General features: G+C 44.0%; 1 protein-coding gene across 1 annotated transcript in view; it reads left to right on the top strand.

Moving 5' to 3' along the window:
- The window catches only part of LOC134980839 (oocyte zinc finger protein XlCOF6.1-like), a 131927-nt gene extending 113781 nt beyond the window's left edge, over positions 1-18146 (top strand). The window contains exon 3 of the mRNA XM_063947825.1: positions 15770-18146. Within this exon, the coding sequence (XP_063803895.1) occupies positions 15770-16905 (1136 nt within the window). The 3' untranslated portion in view covers positions 16906-18146. The remainder of the gene's footprint in view (positions 1-15769) is intronic.
- Positions 18147-18577: the final 431 nt, after the last annotated feature.

Below are 18577 nucleotides of genomic sequence, written 5' to 3' on the forward strand. Positions count from 1 at the left end.
TTTACCTGCCATAAGTTATCCATATTAGTACCCATCTCTCCCCCTTCCCTACAAACCCCCCCCTCCCTTTCCCCCCCCCCCCCCTTCCCTCTCTGCAATACGTCCCATGCAGCATAATTACTCACCTCACCCAGGTTCCATTCACCGCACACGATTATGGACTCTTTAATGTCATGTCCTCTAGGTATATTCACTATGCCCACATCTAGTAAGTAATGGATATGGCACATAATTCCATACCTACCCATCAAATTGCTATCACCAAATTACACGTTCACCACCTTTCCCAGTCAATAACCCAATATTCCCCCTATCCTAATAATTATTCTTACACTCGCCTTCACATTCACGGTGGGTTACCACCTTATTCATCACCCCTTCCTTATAACAATATAACTTCCTAATCACATAGTACATACTTCATTTCACTCCCAATAGCATATCCTCATACTATGCCATCTAGACACAACATAAGATTTCGCACTTATACCCATATAGTTAGATTTTATTTTATTTTATATATATATATAATCAATTTTTTTTTATTTTTTTTTTCAATTATCTTCACTCAACCCCCAGTCCTAATTTGGTCTTTTACCTTCATCCTTTTTTTTTTTATAAAAACTTTTAATTCTACACATTTTATTTATAATATTTAAGGTTAATTCATATCTATATCTTCATTATCTCATTATAATATTTCACTTTCACTGTGACTTTACTTCAATTTATATAAATTTTCTTCTTACAGCTACTGTTAATCAGCTTAGTTCTCATACTTACTATCACCTAGGTTCACTCTTCAATAACCAATACTTCAAGCCCTCCCCTTTCCCCCTGTTCTCTCTAAATTCCTACCCATGATGGGTTAATTAAAAAACAGGTTACTGTACCATCTCACTGATTAGACATGGTCCAATCAGTAGAAATTTCTAGAGGCGGGACTCAGTAAGCACCTAACCTTAAAAGTAAAATAAGGAGCCCCGTCCAAAATAAACCTGGATCTACTTCAGTTTGTCCCAACAAATAACTCCCCAGCAGGCAGTTATATCAGCCGGTCTGTGGGAGCTCTAATGCAGTTCCACCCGCTGGCCGGGGCACGCTCGGTTGCCGGGCGACGGGACGCTCTAATCTCGACGTCCATTTCGATCTCCGAAGAGAGGTGACGTCACCAATGACAACTGAGGGCGGCTCGTATCCTGGCAACGCGACGCTGGGGCCGACCGCCGGTTGTGACGTACCACATCGGGGCTCCGATCACATTAGTATCTCAAAGGAGCAAGAGGTTTCTCTGCTGCCCCATTATATCAATTCACTGTACAAACGAGGCCTTTAACCAAGAGATTATTTACATTCCCTCCCCTTCTTTATGTTTTTGTTTTTGTCCTGATGTTAAGACACATAATATAGGTTGCCTAGCAACCTGTTCGAACACATCACTTCCGCTGAACACAGCGGAGGTCAGATGTTTATTATAAGCTAATTAAGTACAATGCAGCTATTGGCCAATAACTACCTACATAGGTATTTAAACCTCAGTCTATACACCATACCAGTAGCATTGGAAGTGAACAAGCCCGCAGGACGGGTGAAACGCATTTTCCAGCTCCAGCAGGACCTATTTCCAGTTCCAGCTTGACCTATCTTAGCATTCCAGCATGAAAAACTTCTAAATGTATTAAGGACCTGAGGAATATATCTTGCATCCTATCACCTATTGACTGACCCAGGGACCTGGGCAGGGACCGGTACACTTTTGTATCTACTTTCATGAGATTCTCTATACCAACACAGCAATGCAGTATATATATATTTTTGTCATGACCCTATTTAGGGCAGCCCAGGGATCTGGACTATGATTGTGATATCTTGAATGATATTTTGAAAGAGATTCTTATTATCCCCTCTTTTGCTTTGTCAGATATCCCTCACCCTCTCTTTCTCTCTTCAATTGCCCATTTTTTTCCCAGCACGAAAATGGTTATATTATCACTGTTATTTTTATGCTGGTTCCTAAACAGAGGAGAGAAGTAAGAATGGTAATTGTACCTAATTAATTAGTATCTGCAGGGGTCTGTTCACCCACTTACGTTCTATACTGCCAACAGGAGTACTCTCTAAAATATCCTGATTAGTAATCACCTTGACATCTCTATATTATGCCTTAATATATCTGCAGCTTTGTATAAACACCTAGACCTAATCAGGTCTATTGAGGGATTTAGACAGAATACCACACTGCTATCCTTCTTAACTAAATTTTCAGTCGTGCTGCAAGTTATGAATAGTACAAGTTCTGTTCTATCTTAGCATATGTATATACAAGTATGATATCAGGTACCCAGAGTGTCTGCACACTAACCTGTACCCTCTATGTGGCAAATACATAGTTTTCTAAATTGAGTGATCGCGGAATATATCCATCAGTTCCAGTTAATTTGGCCTATACCTAATTATACATAATTCTGGTTTTTATACCAAGCTGATAGTTATATACTCATTCCAATCCAAGTGACCACAGAATATATCTAACATTGCCAGTCAATCTGGCCTATACCTAATTTCTTACCTCATTGACAGCATTCTGTGTTTTATATCAAGTGGATATCTGTCACCATCCCTACTCAGTTCCCTCTTCTCTCCTCCCCCCTTCCCCCCCCCCATTCTTCTTCTTTCATCCCTTTTCTCTTTATATTCTGCGGACTCTCATCCATGATCCACAGGTTTATCCTGTGCCTAACATAGACAGCAGATCCGCCTCATTTTTCTGTCTCCTCCCCCCCCCATTTTACACTTCTTTCCCCCACTCAATTTAGGTGCACTCTCATTGGTGAGTCGGCCATAGCAGGCACAAGGAATTACTACCATACCCCACCGACTGAGCCCGATCTCGTCCGATCTTGGAAGCAAAACGGTGGTGGGCTGGGTCAGTATCTGTGAGGCTGACCCCCAGAGAATACCCGTGTTGTAATTCGTGACCTTCTCGACTCTAAGCCAACAGCAGGATCACCACTTTTTCTTCAATCTTCTCTTTCTCTGAATTATATCATATTTCCTAAGTACCGTCTGTCCTGATATGTCATAGATCAGAATTGGTTCAATACTAATAAGGATCTATATTCCTCACAACATTTTGGTTTAATGACCCTATGAGGTCCCATTAATACAAGCAGAGCTTGTGCTGGTTGGATAGGAACAGGATGTAGAGCAAGAGTGTCTACATCCCTCCTGAAGTCTACCAATATAGACTAACCAGAACATTTCCAATTTTCTAACAAACTTTAACATTGGTTGTGATATATATATACCCCAACCTGTCTGGATTAATCAGCCACGTCAATAGATATGGCATCCCCCAGAGATACTGGTGGGCTGAATTATACTCATATGTAGTAACATATACTTTTAGAATTAATTGAGGTGGAATATATAAATGTGGATTTTTTCTTAGAATAGTTAGAAAATAAAAGTTATGTTTTAATATCTTCATAATAACAAAACTATAAATAAAGAGTGCACCAACACAAGAGTTCTGTATTTCCCTCTCTTCCTAGTTTGTTTTTGACTCTGGGTGCACCACCAGACCCTATAATCACAACACTAATTACACGTGCATATTTATACGTTATTCTGGTACTATATTATCTTTAGTATAAACTATCTTTTCGAACCTTTAGAAAACTGGTACGGAATCACATCTACTTTGTGAGATTCTTTCCCTAAGGATCAGACGTTCTTGAAAGGTGTTCTACACATCCAACCTCCGTTTGTGCCTCCCACGGCACCTTGGGATCTCAATTTGGTGCTGCAGTTCCTCCAATCGGACTGGTTTGAACCGTTACAGGAGGTTGACGTAAAGTACCTTACATGAAAGACAGTCACACTATTGGCCTTGGCCTCAGCGAGACGTGTGTCGGTACTAGGGGCGTTGTCTCACAAAAGTCCCTACTTAATGGGGGTCATTCCAAGTTGATTGTAGCAGTGCTAAGTTTAGCACAGCTACGATCCTTAACTCAGTCATGCGGGGGGACGCCCAGCACAGGGCTAGTCTGCCCCGCATGTCAGTGCCGGCCCTCTCGCACAAATACGATGCCTTTGTATTTGAGGAGTAACTCCCGGCCAGCGCAGCTCCTGCGGCTGGCCGGGAGTTACTCGTCACTCCCGCTGGCCGCAGCGGCTGCATGACACGTCACGCAGCCGCCGCGGCCCGCCCCCCGAACGGTCCGGCCACGCCTGTGTTGGCCGGACCGCACCCCTAAACGGCGGCTAAACGCCGCCGTTCAGCCCCCTCCCGCCTAGCGACTGCCTCTGTCTCAGAGGCGATCGCTAGGCAACGATGACTGCCATGCGCCGGTGCATGCGCAGTTGCGACCCGATCGCACGGCTGCGAAGAAGTGCAGCGTGCGATCGGGTCGGAATGACCCCCAATATTCCATGAAGACAGCTGAACTCAGAACTCGTCAGCAATTTATTCCTAAGGTGGTGTCCGCTTTAAACATCAACCAACCAATTGTGGTTCCGGCTGTGACGGACATCTCTGCTACTTCAATGTCTTTGGATGTTGTGAGGGCTTTGAAGCTGTATGTAAAGAGAACAGCTCATCACAGAAAATCGCTGTTTGTTCTCTATGATCCCAATAAAATTGGGTGTCCTGCTTCAACGCAGTCTATTGCACGCTGGATCAAGCTTACGATCCAGCATGCTTATTCCACGGCAGGATTGCCGGTTCCAAATTCTGTACAGGCCCACTCTACTAGGTCGGTGGGTTCGTCTTGGGCGGCTGCCTGGGGTGTCTCGGCTTTACATCTCTGCCGAGCAGCTACTTGGTCAGGTTCGAACACGTTTGCAAAGTTTTACAAGTTCGATACTTTGGCCTCTGAGGACCTTCAGTTTGGTCAATCAGTTCTGCAGGAACCTCAGCACTCTCCCACCCAGTTTGGGAGCTTTGGTACTTCCCCATGGTACTAAATGGATTCTAATTACCTACCAGTAAATCCTTTTCTCGTAGTCCTTAGAGGATACTGGGCGCCCGCCCGGTGCTTCGTTTTTCCTGCACTGTTACTTGATTAAGTATTCTGGTTTGTTCAGCTGTTGCTGTTCATGTTTCATGTTTGGTTAGCATGGCTTTCCTATTGTTCTGTGTGTGCTGGTTCGTAATCTCACCACTTTTATTATCTGTCCTTCTCTCAAAGTATTTCTGTCTCCTCGGGCACAGTTTCCTAGACTGAGTCTGGTAGGAGGGGCATAGAGGGAGAAGCCAGCGCACACTATCAAATTCTTGAAGTGCCCAAGGCTCCTAGTGGACCCGCCTATACCCCATGGTACTAAATGGATTCCCAGTGTCCTCTACAGACTACGAGAAAAGGATTTACCGGTAGGTAATTAAAATCCTATTTTCTGCTCGCCTTGGAGGTTCAAGCATAAATTACAATTAAAGTACAAGTCATTGAATCTATCCCTTAGACTGCATCTCATGACTAAATCCACTCATAAAGCATCACTAATGTGTGTAGGTGTGGGGTCAACTATACAGATGTTTAGTCATACACCTTTCCTGAAGTCATGCCAATTAGCCCCTAATGGCAGGCCATTTCCCGTGACACTTTGCTAGTGTTGGGCGTGTTTTTTGCAGACAATGTGTCTTTATTGCAGTGTGAGGCAGTGTGAGACAGCTAGGACACACCAGTGGATCGTGCTGATTAATTTGATATGTGACACTTTGTATATCTCTGAATCTGCTTACGAATAATAATAATAATAAATGTATTTATATAGCGCTCTTTCTCCAATAGGACTCAAGGCGCTTCACAGATACATAGCATAATATAGTACAGAAAATAATGAAGTACAGAACAGCTTTTCATAAAATACAGAAGCATGAAGATGCTATGATGCAGCAGCTTTGGCATTTTTCCATGCCAAGTTCTGTTGCTCTGCTCTTCATATACAGACTCAGACGCACACAAATATACAAGTCGCATATCAAATGAATAAGCAGAATCTCCTGGTGTTTCTTAGTAACATTGTGTTTCTACTAAGAGGCATTTTCAGCAAAAAAAAGACACCAGCCACTAATGGAGTTGCACAGGACCTGTTGGCTCACTTACGCCAGTCATTTCCACCTGTATGGTGTATTGAGGGTAGATATATCAGAACACATCTGTAAAATGTGTTTTATTTCAATGTTATGAATAAATCGTCTCAATAACCTCATTTTGAGTAGTCTTTCTAATGTCAAGTGAAAATTGCAGTCTTTAATTGGTGCCATTAACATGTCCTATTCCACTGACTACATGATTTATAGAAGTGCCATTTAGTGAAGGCCATAAGGCAAAGCTTGCCTAATGGTGTGTACACACAGTGAGATCCTTGCTATGCCCGATATTCACTTTGCGATTTCCCCTGAACTCCCCGGAGCCCAGCACCACCGATTTTGACTAACTTTTCTTGAGATATGGACTATGTGTGCTTACGATTTTGGCTTATGTGAGATTTTGGCTTATGTGAGATGTCATTGACATGTGAGATGAACTAGATAGTACACCGATCTAGCATGGAATGACTTGCCTGCACAGTCTATCTTTTCTTGCGATACCGACCTGGCGGGACCGCATCGGGATAGCAAGTGGCATAACACCTTGCGATTTGCACTAACTTTTCTTGAAAAAATCTCTCCGGTGTACACACCACATACCTTATTATCCATTTAAACTATCACAATGTAATATTGCTTGTGCTCATTAATAAACTGAATCCAGGTGGAGCCACCCATGGTGGCTTAACTTCTTATGTTAGAACAAGGCCCAATGTAGATGACAGAATCATCGTGTCATGCCGCCTGTTAGTATATTTCTATAACATTTTAAATTGTACAATTATTCAATTTGGGCATTCATAAGTAGGGATTCGTTGAAAATCCCAGCAGTCGGGATCCTGACAGCCAGATCACTGACCGTGGATATGTATCCTATATGCTTACACTAAAGTGTTCTAATTTTTTGGACTATTGTTTACAACTAAATTATCTTTAAGTCACTGTTTTGTTGGCCTTTGTATGTTTGTAACTTCATAAGGAACTAGCAGAAGTAAAAGCTTTAGACCCAGTAGAACACACAACATTAGCCCATACAAAGTTAACATGGTCTTCAGTCATATAGATGTTTGGGCAGGTCCTTACACAGCCTTGTTAACTTACAGATGTGTCCTCATACAATTAGCCTCAATACACCATGTGATGCAAGACACCTGGTGCAAGTGAGCTCCAAAGTCCTGTGTGACTGTGCTGGGTGTCTTTTACATGAAATTGCATCTTACTTGTAATACAATGTAACTGGGATAGATCAATCCACTGTGGATATTAATTTGATATGCAACACTTGTATATCTGTGTGCGATTGAGTCTAAATCTGTATACGAAGTGCTAAGATTATTGATTATTTATTACCAGTTATTTATATAACGCACACATATTCCGCAGCGCTTTACAGAGAATATTTGTCCATTCACCTCCGTCCCTGCCCCAGTGGAGCTTACAGTCTAGATTCCCTATCACATGTACACACAGACACATTCACTAGGGTTAATTTTATTGGAAGCCAATTAACCTACTAGTATATTTTTGGATTGTGGGAGGAAACCGGAGAAGCCGGGGGAAACCTATGCAAGTACGGGGAGAACATACAAACTCCGTACAGTTAGGGCCATGGTAGGAATTGAACCCACGACCTCAGTGCTGTGAGGCAGTAATGCTAATCATTATACCATCTGTACATTTTTACTGTGAGGGCCAATGTGTGTGTTTTGTTTTTTTTCTGTGGGGAACTGATGGTGTGCCTTGGCAATTTTAAAATATGGGGGTAATTCCAAGTTGATCGCAGCAGGAAATTTTTTAGCAGTTGGGCAAAACCATGTGCACTGCAGGGGAGGCAGATATAACGTGCAGAGAGAGTTAGATTTGGGTGTGGTGTGTTCAATCTGCAATCTAAATTGCAGTGTAAAAATAAAGCAGCCAGTATTTACCCTGCACAGAAACAAAATAACCCACCCAAATCTAACTCTCTCTGCACATGATATATCTGCCTCCCCTGCAGTGCACATGGTTTTGCCCAACTGCTAAAAAAAATTCTGCTGCGATCAACTTGGAATTACCCCCATTGTTCAGTGTGCCGTGAGTAAAAAAAGGTTGAAAATCACTGTTCTAGAAGATAATACCAGGAATCTGATTGGTTGATATGGGCAACATCCCATCTTAAATAGAGCTGCCATCTTATTATTTTGCCCCATTATATCAGGCATTACCAACCTCTGTCCTCAAGGCACACTAACAGTGTGATATCCAGGCCTCAGAACAGATGGTTAAATCAAAATAACTGAGGTACTATTTAGGTCAGCTGTATACATATCACTAAAACTTGGACTGTTAGTGTGCCTTGAGGACTGAGGTTAAGAATGCCTGCATTATATAATTAGTGACGACAGTCGTCATTATTGGTTTTATCCCCTTTTTTTTTCCAGAGATGTTTCAAGATTTGATGGGGTTCGGGTCATCTCTAGAAAATTCGGCTGATAGTGACTCTGGGTTTACATCTGCTGGTAATTATACAGCTTTAAATACAGTTGTGCTTCAAGTTGTACCAGCTGTTTGCTATAGCAGGCGTTACTTTACTCCCTCCTTTTTCACTTTCTAGAGGATAATCAAGAAATCATTGTGACTACTGTGGACCCTCAGGATATTGTCATCTACAGAGAACATTCAGCCACTTGTACTGAATAAAATAGATTCCAATAAAAACAGAAAATGATGCCGTGGTTGAGAATGTAATGAAGCCTGAAGAATGTCAAGGGAAAATATTGGAGGACTTGTGCAGTAGCATGGAGCGCTTACACGCAGACTATGAATCACATGCTGGATCGTATAGTTACTAACCAAGAAAAGGCACGAGAGGAAACAGCCCACTATAGAGAAGAGACAGCCTCTTATCAAGCTAATAAGCTAAAACTTCTATGGCAGCCAATGATATTGCCGCTAAAAGACTCGCAATGGAGTCTTCATTGGAGTCAAATTCCCATCATCAGCAACCAATTTCCCCAACAGATGATAGAGAGACAAGTAACTTGCGCAGGAGTACTTTACGTAGAAGGGGGGCAGTGTCTGCTTCAATGCCTCGCAAAGGCGGGAAACTATAATGTCTTACTGATTTGTTTTTGTTTTTATCTTTTTTTGTGTGTGTGGGGGGGGGGGGGGGAGGGGGGGTTATATATCTGCATTGTTTCAGTACCTAAACACTTTAGTTAATATCTGATATTCTTGCTTAATCTAAATGACCATATCAGAGTTTCTTCCTCTGTGTTCTGTTTCTATAAAATGATTTTTCTTGTAGTTTCTGTCCTCTGTGTTATATTATGCATATACAGCGCTTGATGGTTCAAGAATTCCATTTTACTATGTATTCTAGGAGCCCCACCTAACTGGAAAACTGGTTTAGGCATGTTCTAGTCTTTTGTAATAGTTCTTATGTCAGTGCACACCCCTTTTGACTTGTGCGTACTTATGGACTTGTTTCCATGGGGGAGATGTACTAAGCCTGAAAAGTGATAAATATCACTGTGATAAAGCGCCAGCCAATCGGCTCCTAACTGCCATATTACAGGCTGTGTTTGAAAAATGACAGTTAGGAGCCGATTGGCTGATGCTTTATCACTGTGATATTTATCACTTTTCAGGCTTAGTACATTTGGCCCCATGCATTTAGCAAGACTCCATTAAAATAGAGTTGATGTGAGTTCTGATAAAGGATATGTATGATGCGCATAGACAAGTGTACTTTGAATTGTTTCAACTTGTCCATGCACTTAGCTTTATATATTGTACGGTATACATGGGCAGTGACAATGTTTGATGTCAAACTTTTTATCTTCAGCCTAATCAACAGTCTCAAAGTAAATTTAGAACCAAAATTCTCTTTTTATGATCCCACACCAGTACTTCTACGGTGGTGATAAACCAAAACAAAAGACATGCTATAACTAAAAGATCTCTACATGGTCACAGCTCCCTTTATAATCAGTTTGTGCTTTGTTTCCTGAAAGGGAAGAACTTTACTTACCTCACCTGTATATCTCCTGTTATGACTTGTTGCTTCACCTTTCCCGCATGTCTGTTCTGTGTTCCTCTCCCCTGGCCCCCTAGGTGTCACTTAACTGTCCTTGTGGTCCCATCTGTGCTCCTTCACTCTCCCTCCGATCTCTTGTAGGTTCTTTCACTCTTCCTCTGCTCTCCTGTGTGTACCTGCACATCTTTCTCTGGTCTCTTGTGTGTTCCTGCTCGTCACCCATTGATCTTTTTCGTGTACTTGCACTCCTCCCCCTGGACTCTGGAGTACCCAAAGGAAACCCACACAAACACAGAGAACATACAAACTCCACACAAATAGGGCCTTGGTGGACTGCTATTGAGGCAGTGATGATAACCCCTAAGCAAATTATGCGCCAGTGTGATAAAGTTATGTAATAAGCATAGCTGCTCTGTATCATATTCAAGGGAAATAAAGTCTAATTGGATGATATCAAAGCCTTGGTGAAAATATAGAGGTGAATTATAAATATAAAGCAATTTTATTTTCTAAAGGTTTCAGTACAAGTCAGTATTTGTCTTATTAAACATGTTGATCACTTTATGCTAGATTGTACCCTCTAGAAACCGGACCTAATAACCAGGGTAGTTTAAAATAATATAGTATTACTAGTAAATACACATCTGTTTAGTCACCTCAGCTTCTCTGTGCTATGCCCAATACCCAGTGGCGGAACTAGCGAGCGGTGGGCCCAGGTGCAACAAAATGCTTTGGGCCCCCTCCCTCATCCCGTCCAAGTCCACCCCCTCACCCCTGGAGAGGATCTAATGAGGGGGACCTGCTCAGGGCCAGGGAAATGGATACCTAGCAACAGTGCCGTAACTAGACATTTTAATGCTATTTGCAAGAAACGCCATTGGCGCCCCCCCTTAATGTAAAATAGGGGCAGTGCACGCCATAGGCACGCGCAAAAAATATAGGGGCGTGGCTTCATGGGGAAGGGGTGTGGTCACAAAATAATACCAATTCATATTACGGTGCACAGTAGTCTCCATTATTCAAATTACGCCGCACAGTAGCACCACTACACCAGGTAAAGCCCCTTTTACACATTACGGCGCACAGATTCCCCTTTTTACACATTACGGCAGACAGTGTCCTCTTTTTACACATTACGGCAGACAACGTCCCCCTTTTTACACATTACGGCAGACAGCGTCCCCTTTTTTTACACATTACGGCAGACAGCGTCCCCTTTTTTACACATTACGGCAGACAGCGTCCTCTTTTTACACATTACGGCAGACAGCGTCCCCTTTTTTACACATTACGGCAGACGGCATCCCCTTTTTTACACATTACGGCAGACAGCGTCCCCTTTTTTACGCATTACGGCAGACAGCGTCCCCTTTTTTACACATTACGGCAGACAGCGTCCCCCTTTTTTCACATTATAATAGATAGAAAGAAAGAGAATAGATTATACTTACTGGCTCCTCGGTGCAGGCAGATGATGATCCCGGGCAGGCATTGAAGGAAGAGGAGGGAGATGGAGGAGGGAGCCGCAGCAGCGCAGTGTAATTGGTGGAGACGCTGCTGCAGCTGTCCTCTCCTTCCACATAGACTGGCCGTCGCTGCTGTGATGAGGGAAGCGCATCCCATCATTCACGGCGGCGGAGGACAGCCTATATGGAAGGAGAGGACAGCTGCAGCAGCGCCTCCACTAATTACAGTGCGCTGCTGCGGCTCCATCCTCCTCCCCGTGGCGTGGCTGTGTCCCTGCGCTGAGTGCGCTCTCCTCCTCGGTGGCCCGCAGCGACAGGCGGCATGTAATGAGTCAGTTTGACTCATTACATGCCGCGCTGGCTTTGGGCCCCTTCACAGTGGCAGGCCCCAGTGCAAGGCACTGCTTGCACTGGCGGTAGTTCCGCCACTGCCAATACCACCTCGTTTTACCTGTTCATAGTTACCACTTGTTCCTGATCCTCTTCTCTATGTGATCTTGCTGGTTCTTAGTTAATTCATAAAGGGTTCTTGAATTTCAGGCAATGTCCACAAAGTGCTGTTGAGCCGGGATATCGAGTGCCTCTTATTAAAACCCAGGGTTGGACTGGGCCACAGTGGTAAAGGTGAAACTCCCGGTGGGCCCCACTGCCTGCCTACTCCTCCTCTAGGCAGGGCTGTTTCTAGACAATTTGGCTCCCAGTGCGAGATTTCAAAATGCGCCCCCCCCCCCCCCCCCCCCCCCCATTGCTCTAAAAAAAAAAAATGCGTGCCCCCTTTTTACACATTACAGCAGGCAAGTGTCCCCATATTACACAGCGCGGCAGGCAGGTGTCCCCATTTTACACAGCGCGGCAGGCAGGTGTCCCCATTTTACACAGCGCGGCAGGCAGGTGTCCCCATATTACACAGCGCGGCAGGCAGGTGTCCCCATTTTACACAGTACGGTAGGCAGATATCCCCATTTTACACAGTACGCAGGCAGGTGCCCCCATTTTACAAAGTGCGGCAGGCAGGTATCCCCATATTACACAGTACGGTAGGCAGATATCCCCATTTTACAAAGTGCGGCAGGCAGGTATCCCCATTTTACACAGTACGGTAGGCAGATATCCCCATTTTACACAGTGCGGCAGGCAGGTATCCCCATTTTACACAGTACGGTAGGCAGATATCCCCATTTTACACAGTGCGGCAGGCAGGTATCCCCATTTTACACAGTACGGTAGGTAGATATCCCCATTTTACACAGTACGCAGGCAGGTGCCCCCATTTTACACAGTACGCAGGCAGGTGCCCCCATTTTACACAGCGCGGCAGGCAGGTGTCCCCATATTACACAGCGCGGCAGGCAGGTGTCCCCATTTTACACAGTACGGTAGGCAGATATCCCCATTTTACACAGCACGCAGGCAGGTATCCCCATATTACACAGTACGGTAGGCAGATATCCCCATTTTACAAAGTGCGGCAGGCAGGTACCCCCATTTTACACAGTACGGTAGGCAGATATCTCCATTTTACAAAGCGCGGCAGGCAGGTATCCCCATTTTACACAGTACGGTAGGCAGATATCCCCATTTTACACAGTGCGGCAGCCAGGTATCCCCATTTTACACAGTACGGTAGGTAGATTTCCCCATTTTACACAGTACGCAGGCAGGTATCCCCATTTTACACAGTACGCAGGCAGGTGCCCCCATTTTACAAAGTGCGGCAGGCAGGTATTCCCATATTACACAGTACGCAGGCAGGTACCCCCATTTTACACAGTACGCAGGCAGGTGCCCCCATTTTTACACAGTGCGGCAAGCAGGTATCCCCATAGGCAGGTGTCCCCATTTTACACAGTGCGGCAGGCAGGTGTCCCCATTTTACACAGTGCGGCAGGCAGTATCCCCATAGGCAGGTGTCCCCATTTTACAAAGTCAGGCAGGTTTCAAGTGGGGGGGAAGGAAGGGGGAGAGAGAATACTTACGTCTTCCCGCTCTTCGGTCCCGCCGACTCACGTCCCTCGCGCCGCCGGCCGCCTCCTCCTTCCATGAATTCTCCTTATCGCCTCTTGCCGAGCGCTCCTGCTCGGGGGGCGGAGTTTCGCGGAATGACGCGTTTGCGTCGTGACGTCATGACGCAACGCGTCATTCCGCGAAACTCCGCCCCCCCCCCCCCCCCCCCCCCGAGCAGGAGCGCTCGGGGAGAGGCGATAACGAGTAACAAAGTGCACGGCTCGCCCGCCGCTAGAAACGGCACTGCCTCTAGGGATCAGGTTACAGACTATGTTCTTGAATTATACATTATACATATGTTACCTAATACTGAACGGGGCTATGGTTTACTGTCTACACTGCATTTCTGTTATTAATCTGCTACATTCTTATGTATGCACTAACAGTATTTACTAAATATATTTATCAAAGGGCCAGCTCATGCATTCCCTAATGGTTAGGAAAACAAATGTGGCAGCTGGCCACACCCCCTCTGGAAACTGACCACACCCCTAAAAATGGGCTCCTACCACTGTGTTCCCTCGGTGGGCCAGTCCGACACTGTCAAAACCTGACCTCAGAGCACCACTTGCAAACAATCATATTTAATAATACTAATTATAACAATAATAAAAAACCTTTTTACAGTTACCAGCTCCTCCTCCCCCCTGGACACAATTACCAGCTCCCCACCCTCTCCCTTCCAGGACAAAATGACCAGCTTCCCTCCCTAGACACAATTACTAGTTCGCAATATGAAAAGTGCGAACATTAAAACAGAGAGGCTGATCTGTAACACCTTAGAGAAGCAACTGTGGCTTACTGGTGCTTGACCTTAAGGATGCCATCTGTTTGTCACTAACAATTAGCAGCTCCCCACCCCACTCCCCCTTGGACCAAATTACCAGCTTCCTCCTCGACAAAGGCTACCTCGCTGAAGCATGGCAAACAGAAACAGAAATTAATAGAAAAAGGTCTACTTTATGTGCCATGTTCAAGCTTCCCGCTGCTTGCTGTGTGCTGCCTGCATCCACTATCTGGCCTGCCCCCAACACTGCCCACCCCCAACACCGCCCATCCCCTGATGTAATGCCAGCTGATGTGCCGCATCACGTTATGCGGCCGCTAGACCGCAACCAGGATTTCCTCAGGAGCGCTGGCAGCTTTAAGGTACGGTAGCGCAATGACCAGCAGCTCAGCCGGTCGGGCCGCTTGTCAATATGTGCTGGTGGGAGGCAGCGGGCCTGGCAGGATCGGTACGCGGGCCGCATTTTGCCCACCCCTACCTTAGAGTCATCTCTTCCCTTTGACCTTGAACAAAAATCTAGCAAAGTCCGATATTATTTAGCTTTGCATATAATTGCGCGCTATGCTGAACTGAAACATCTTTTTTTAATCTATTGTCCCACTATATTTTGCTAATGTAAATTCCATTATGATGCTTTCCATTTCATCATTAGTATTTTTATACAGTACCACAAAGGACACATAGTAGAATAAAAAAATTACACAACAAACAAACCTTAATGAATTGCATAGCACATAGGAAGTTAGGGGGGGGGGGGGTGCATAGGAGAAATGTGGGCAAAACAGGGAGAATACCAGAGCATAAAGCAAGCCTATGTCCAAAAGCTTGGTTTAAACAAACAGGACCAGAGATGATGTAGGCAGAGACTAAGGGACTGTGTCAATTACCTACAGTGTCTACCATACAAATAAAGATCAGTGTCTGACATGGGTGCTCAGGTTGATAGGAGAATGTAAGGCAGGTTGACATCAAGAAGGATAGCCCTGGCCTGGAGAGATTACAATCCCTTGCTTTCCATTTGTTAAATAGTGCTTACCAAAGCTCTTCCAAAAACAAGAGTAAAAAACAAAAAAATGATAATTTAGAGAATATTTTGTTTTATCGTATTATAATACTCCAGTAACACATTTTCTCAGCCTTGAATTGTTTTTGTTTTTTTCAATTAATGTACAGATTGCACTAAAACAGAGTTTCCCAAACTCCACCATTATAGTCCAGGAGTTAAGCATATCCATGCTTAACTCCTGATGGTTAAATCAAATTGACTAAGCTGCTAATTAAGTCACCTGTGCTCAGGCATGGATATCCTTAAAACCTAGACTGTAATGTCAGAATTTGTGAAACTCTTCCCTAAAACCATTCAGACTTCTCTACCATACTTTTTCTTTTTTTTTCTCCAGCAGAGCCTGTTTGTCCAGGTGGATGTAAATCACCCAGTTTAAAAGAAGAAGAGGAAAAAGATAAGACTCGGCATTCACAGCGAAAACTAAGGTGGCAGAAGCATAGTAAACGAAAATCCGTCACTCTAAGTTCTACAGAGTCCGAAGGCTCTAAGGATATAGATATCACAGATGAGAACATAAGTTCTCCAGAGGAAGGAACAGAAAGCCAAAATGAAGACAATGAGAAGAGGAACCGCAGCAATCTTCGGCTACGCAAATCCACAGTGAAGTCAAAATTAAAGTGCAGAAAACATAACAAAGATTCTCCAGAGCTCTCAAAGTTAACAATCCATTATACACCTTACAAAGTACAGAAGACCTACATATGCACCGAATGTGGTCGGAGCTGTATCTCAAGTTCACATCTCATTATACATCAGAGATCCCACACTGGGGAACGACCATTCTCTTGTAACGACTGTGGTAAAAGTTTTGCCAGAAAGTCATCTCTAGTCATACATGAGAGGATCCACACAGGAGAAAGACCATATACTTGCACACATTGCGGGAAGAGCTTCACTAGCAGTGCTACTCTGTCTACTCATATCAGGATCCACACAGGAGAAAGGCCTTACGTCTGCTGGGAATGCGGGAAAAGTTTCACTAGCAACTCCTCGCTGTTTATACATAACAGGACACACACGGGAGAGAAGCCATATATATGTGGCGAATGTGGCAAGACGTTTTCATGTACATCTGCTCTGGTCATACACAAGAGGTCTCATACAGGAGAGAAGCCTTTCACGTGTGAAGAATGTGGTAAAAGCTTTGCTGATAACTCTAGGCTTGTAAAACATAAAGCAGCACATACAGGCGATTGGGCGTTTATTTGCACTGTATGTGGGAAAGGATTCACTTGTTACTCCAATCTTAATGTGCACCAGAGATCACACACTGGAGAGAGGCCATACGCATGCAACAAGTGTGATAAGAGATTTGCCCTCAATAGGGATCTTGTCCGGCACCAGACAACACACACTGGAGAAAGGCCGTATGCATGCTCTGAGTGCGGAAAATGCTTCACTCGTAAAGCTCATCTTACCACACATGTCAAAATCCACGCTAGGCTAAAGACAGTTAAGGTTCCTGAATAAACAAAATCAAGGGTCTTTTCCTACAGAATTCAACTGACTGGTCTTTTTGCCAGGAGTTGCGTGGAAAATGTGACAAAGGCTCTTCAACGTTCCAATTTCTTATTCTTGTGGAAAACTGTATGGGGCATAATGTCAGTATTGAGAATACATGCTGCATGGCTCTTTCACGAAAAGTAATAGCCAACATTAAGTAATACAGTATGCAACACTTAGAGACTGTAGCTTACTATGTATTATTACGTTTTATTAACTATACATCTATGTATATTCTATTGTACAACTTGTTTAACCCTTATTTATGGTTTATTATTTTTCAGAAATGTAGAGAAAAAATCTGTTTCAGCTACTGGTTGAGTCTCCCATATCCAAAATACAAAATATTCTGAAATACATAAATGTTTTTGAGCATGACTGAGGTAGGGCACCTTTACTTTCTGATGGTTCAAAATACACAAAGTTTGTTTCATGCACAAAATTATTGAAAATCCCTACTAATTGTGACTAATCTGGGGTAATTAACTTGGTAGAGGGGTGCGGTGTGTAGGTGCTTAATCATGTTCATTACACAGCTTTACATGTACATAAATGAAAGTAATACTTTACTGGCAGCATACATGAAACATAAACAACAAACAGCTTAGCCCGTATGCAGGGCACTAATTCACTTCTTTGCCACTCACTACACTTGGGCAGCTAGTCTGCAAACAAAGTCTTCTCAAAGTCTCAGTCCTGTCTCTTACAAATATATCCCCAGGGTCCGGCTTGACTTGGCTGCAACAACTGCTCACATACAGTCTCAGAAATTTTGGTCCCTCCCTGCCTGCTGCAAGTAAGTACACTGCCTGGCTTGCCTTCTCACACTCAATGCCCACTGGCCTGCCTTCTTCTCTGCAACATACGATCAGTCACATATTGCTGGTCTTCTTTGCTTCCTGCAGGTGTAGATGCTGGCTTCCTGGCACACTGGGACTCTTTGCAGACTGACTGGCTTTTACAGTCCCACCTGGGATGGACACACAGCAGCCTCACCTGACTGCAGCAGTCTTTCCCAGACTAACTACACTCTGCCTCCATTACAGATGTGTCCTCTTACATCCTTGCTGCAGTCACATTAAACAGCACTTCTAGTCACGCCATGCCATGGGGTGACTCTGTATCACCGAGCGTATTTATGTGCAACTTTTTCCATGTAAATGCATCTAGGTCGCATTGCTATGCAAATAGTTTGCACAAGCAGCTTAGACTGATTAAAATTATATATGGCATGCCTATATTCTGTGTATGACTGTATCTGCATACGAAATGCTGCATTACAGTTTTTTCCTGGAAATCACTGTAGTGTAGCCTTTGTTATATGCAGATACAGCCACAGTCGCACACAGAATACAGGCATGCTGCATATCATTTTAATCAGCATAAGCTGCTTGTGTGTCCTAGTCACATAGTGGTGTGAATAAGATGCATTCCCTGCAAAAAGACACCCATTAGCAGAGCTGCCGGCATCTCTTGCTGCATGGCGTATTGAGGCAAGATTTATGAGGGCACATCTGTAGGTGTTACACCTGCCTTTTCGTCCCTGTGTGGGCGGAACCCTTGAGCCCCACACAGAATCCATGTCTCACTACTGCCATTTACTTTCATATTGCCACACAATATGTAAAAATGAAATGTG

The sequence above is a fragment of the Pseudophryne corroboree genome, chromosome 12 (assembly GCF_028390025.1).
Source record: "Pseudophryne corroboree isolate aPseCor3 chromosome 12, aPseCor3.hap2, whole genome shotgun sequence".
NCBI classification, from domain to species: domain Eukaryota; kingdom Metazoa; phylum Chordata; class Amphibia; order Anura; family Myobatrachidae; genus Pseudophryne; species Pseudophryne corroboree.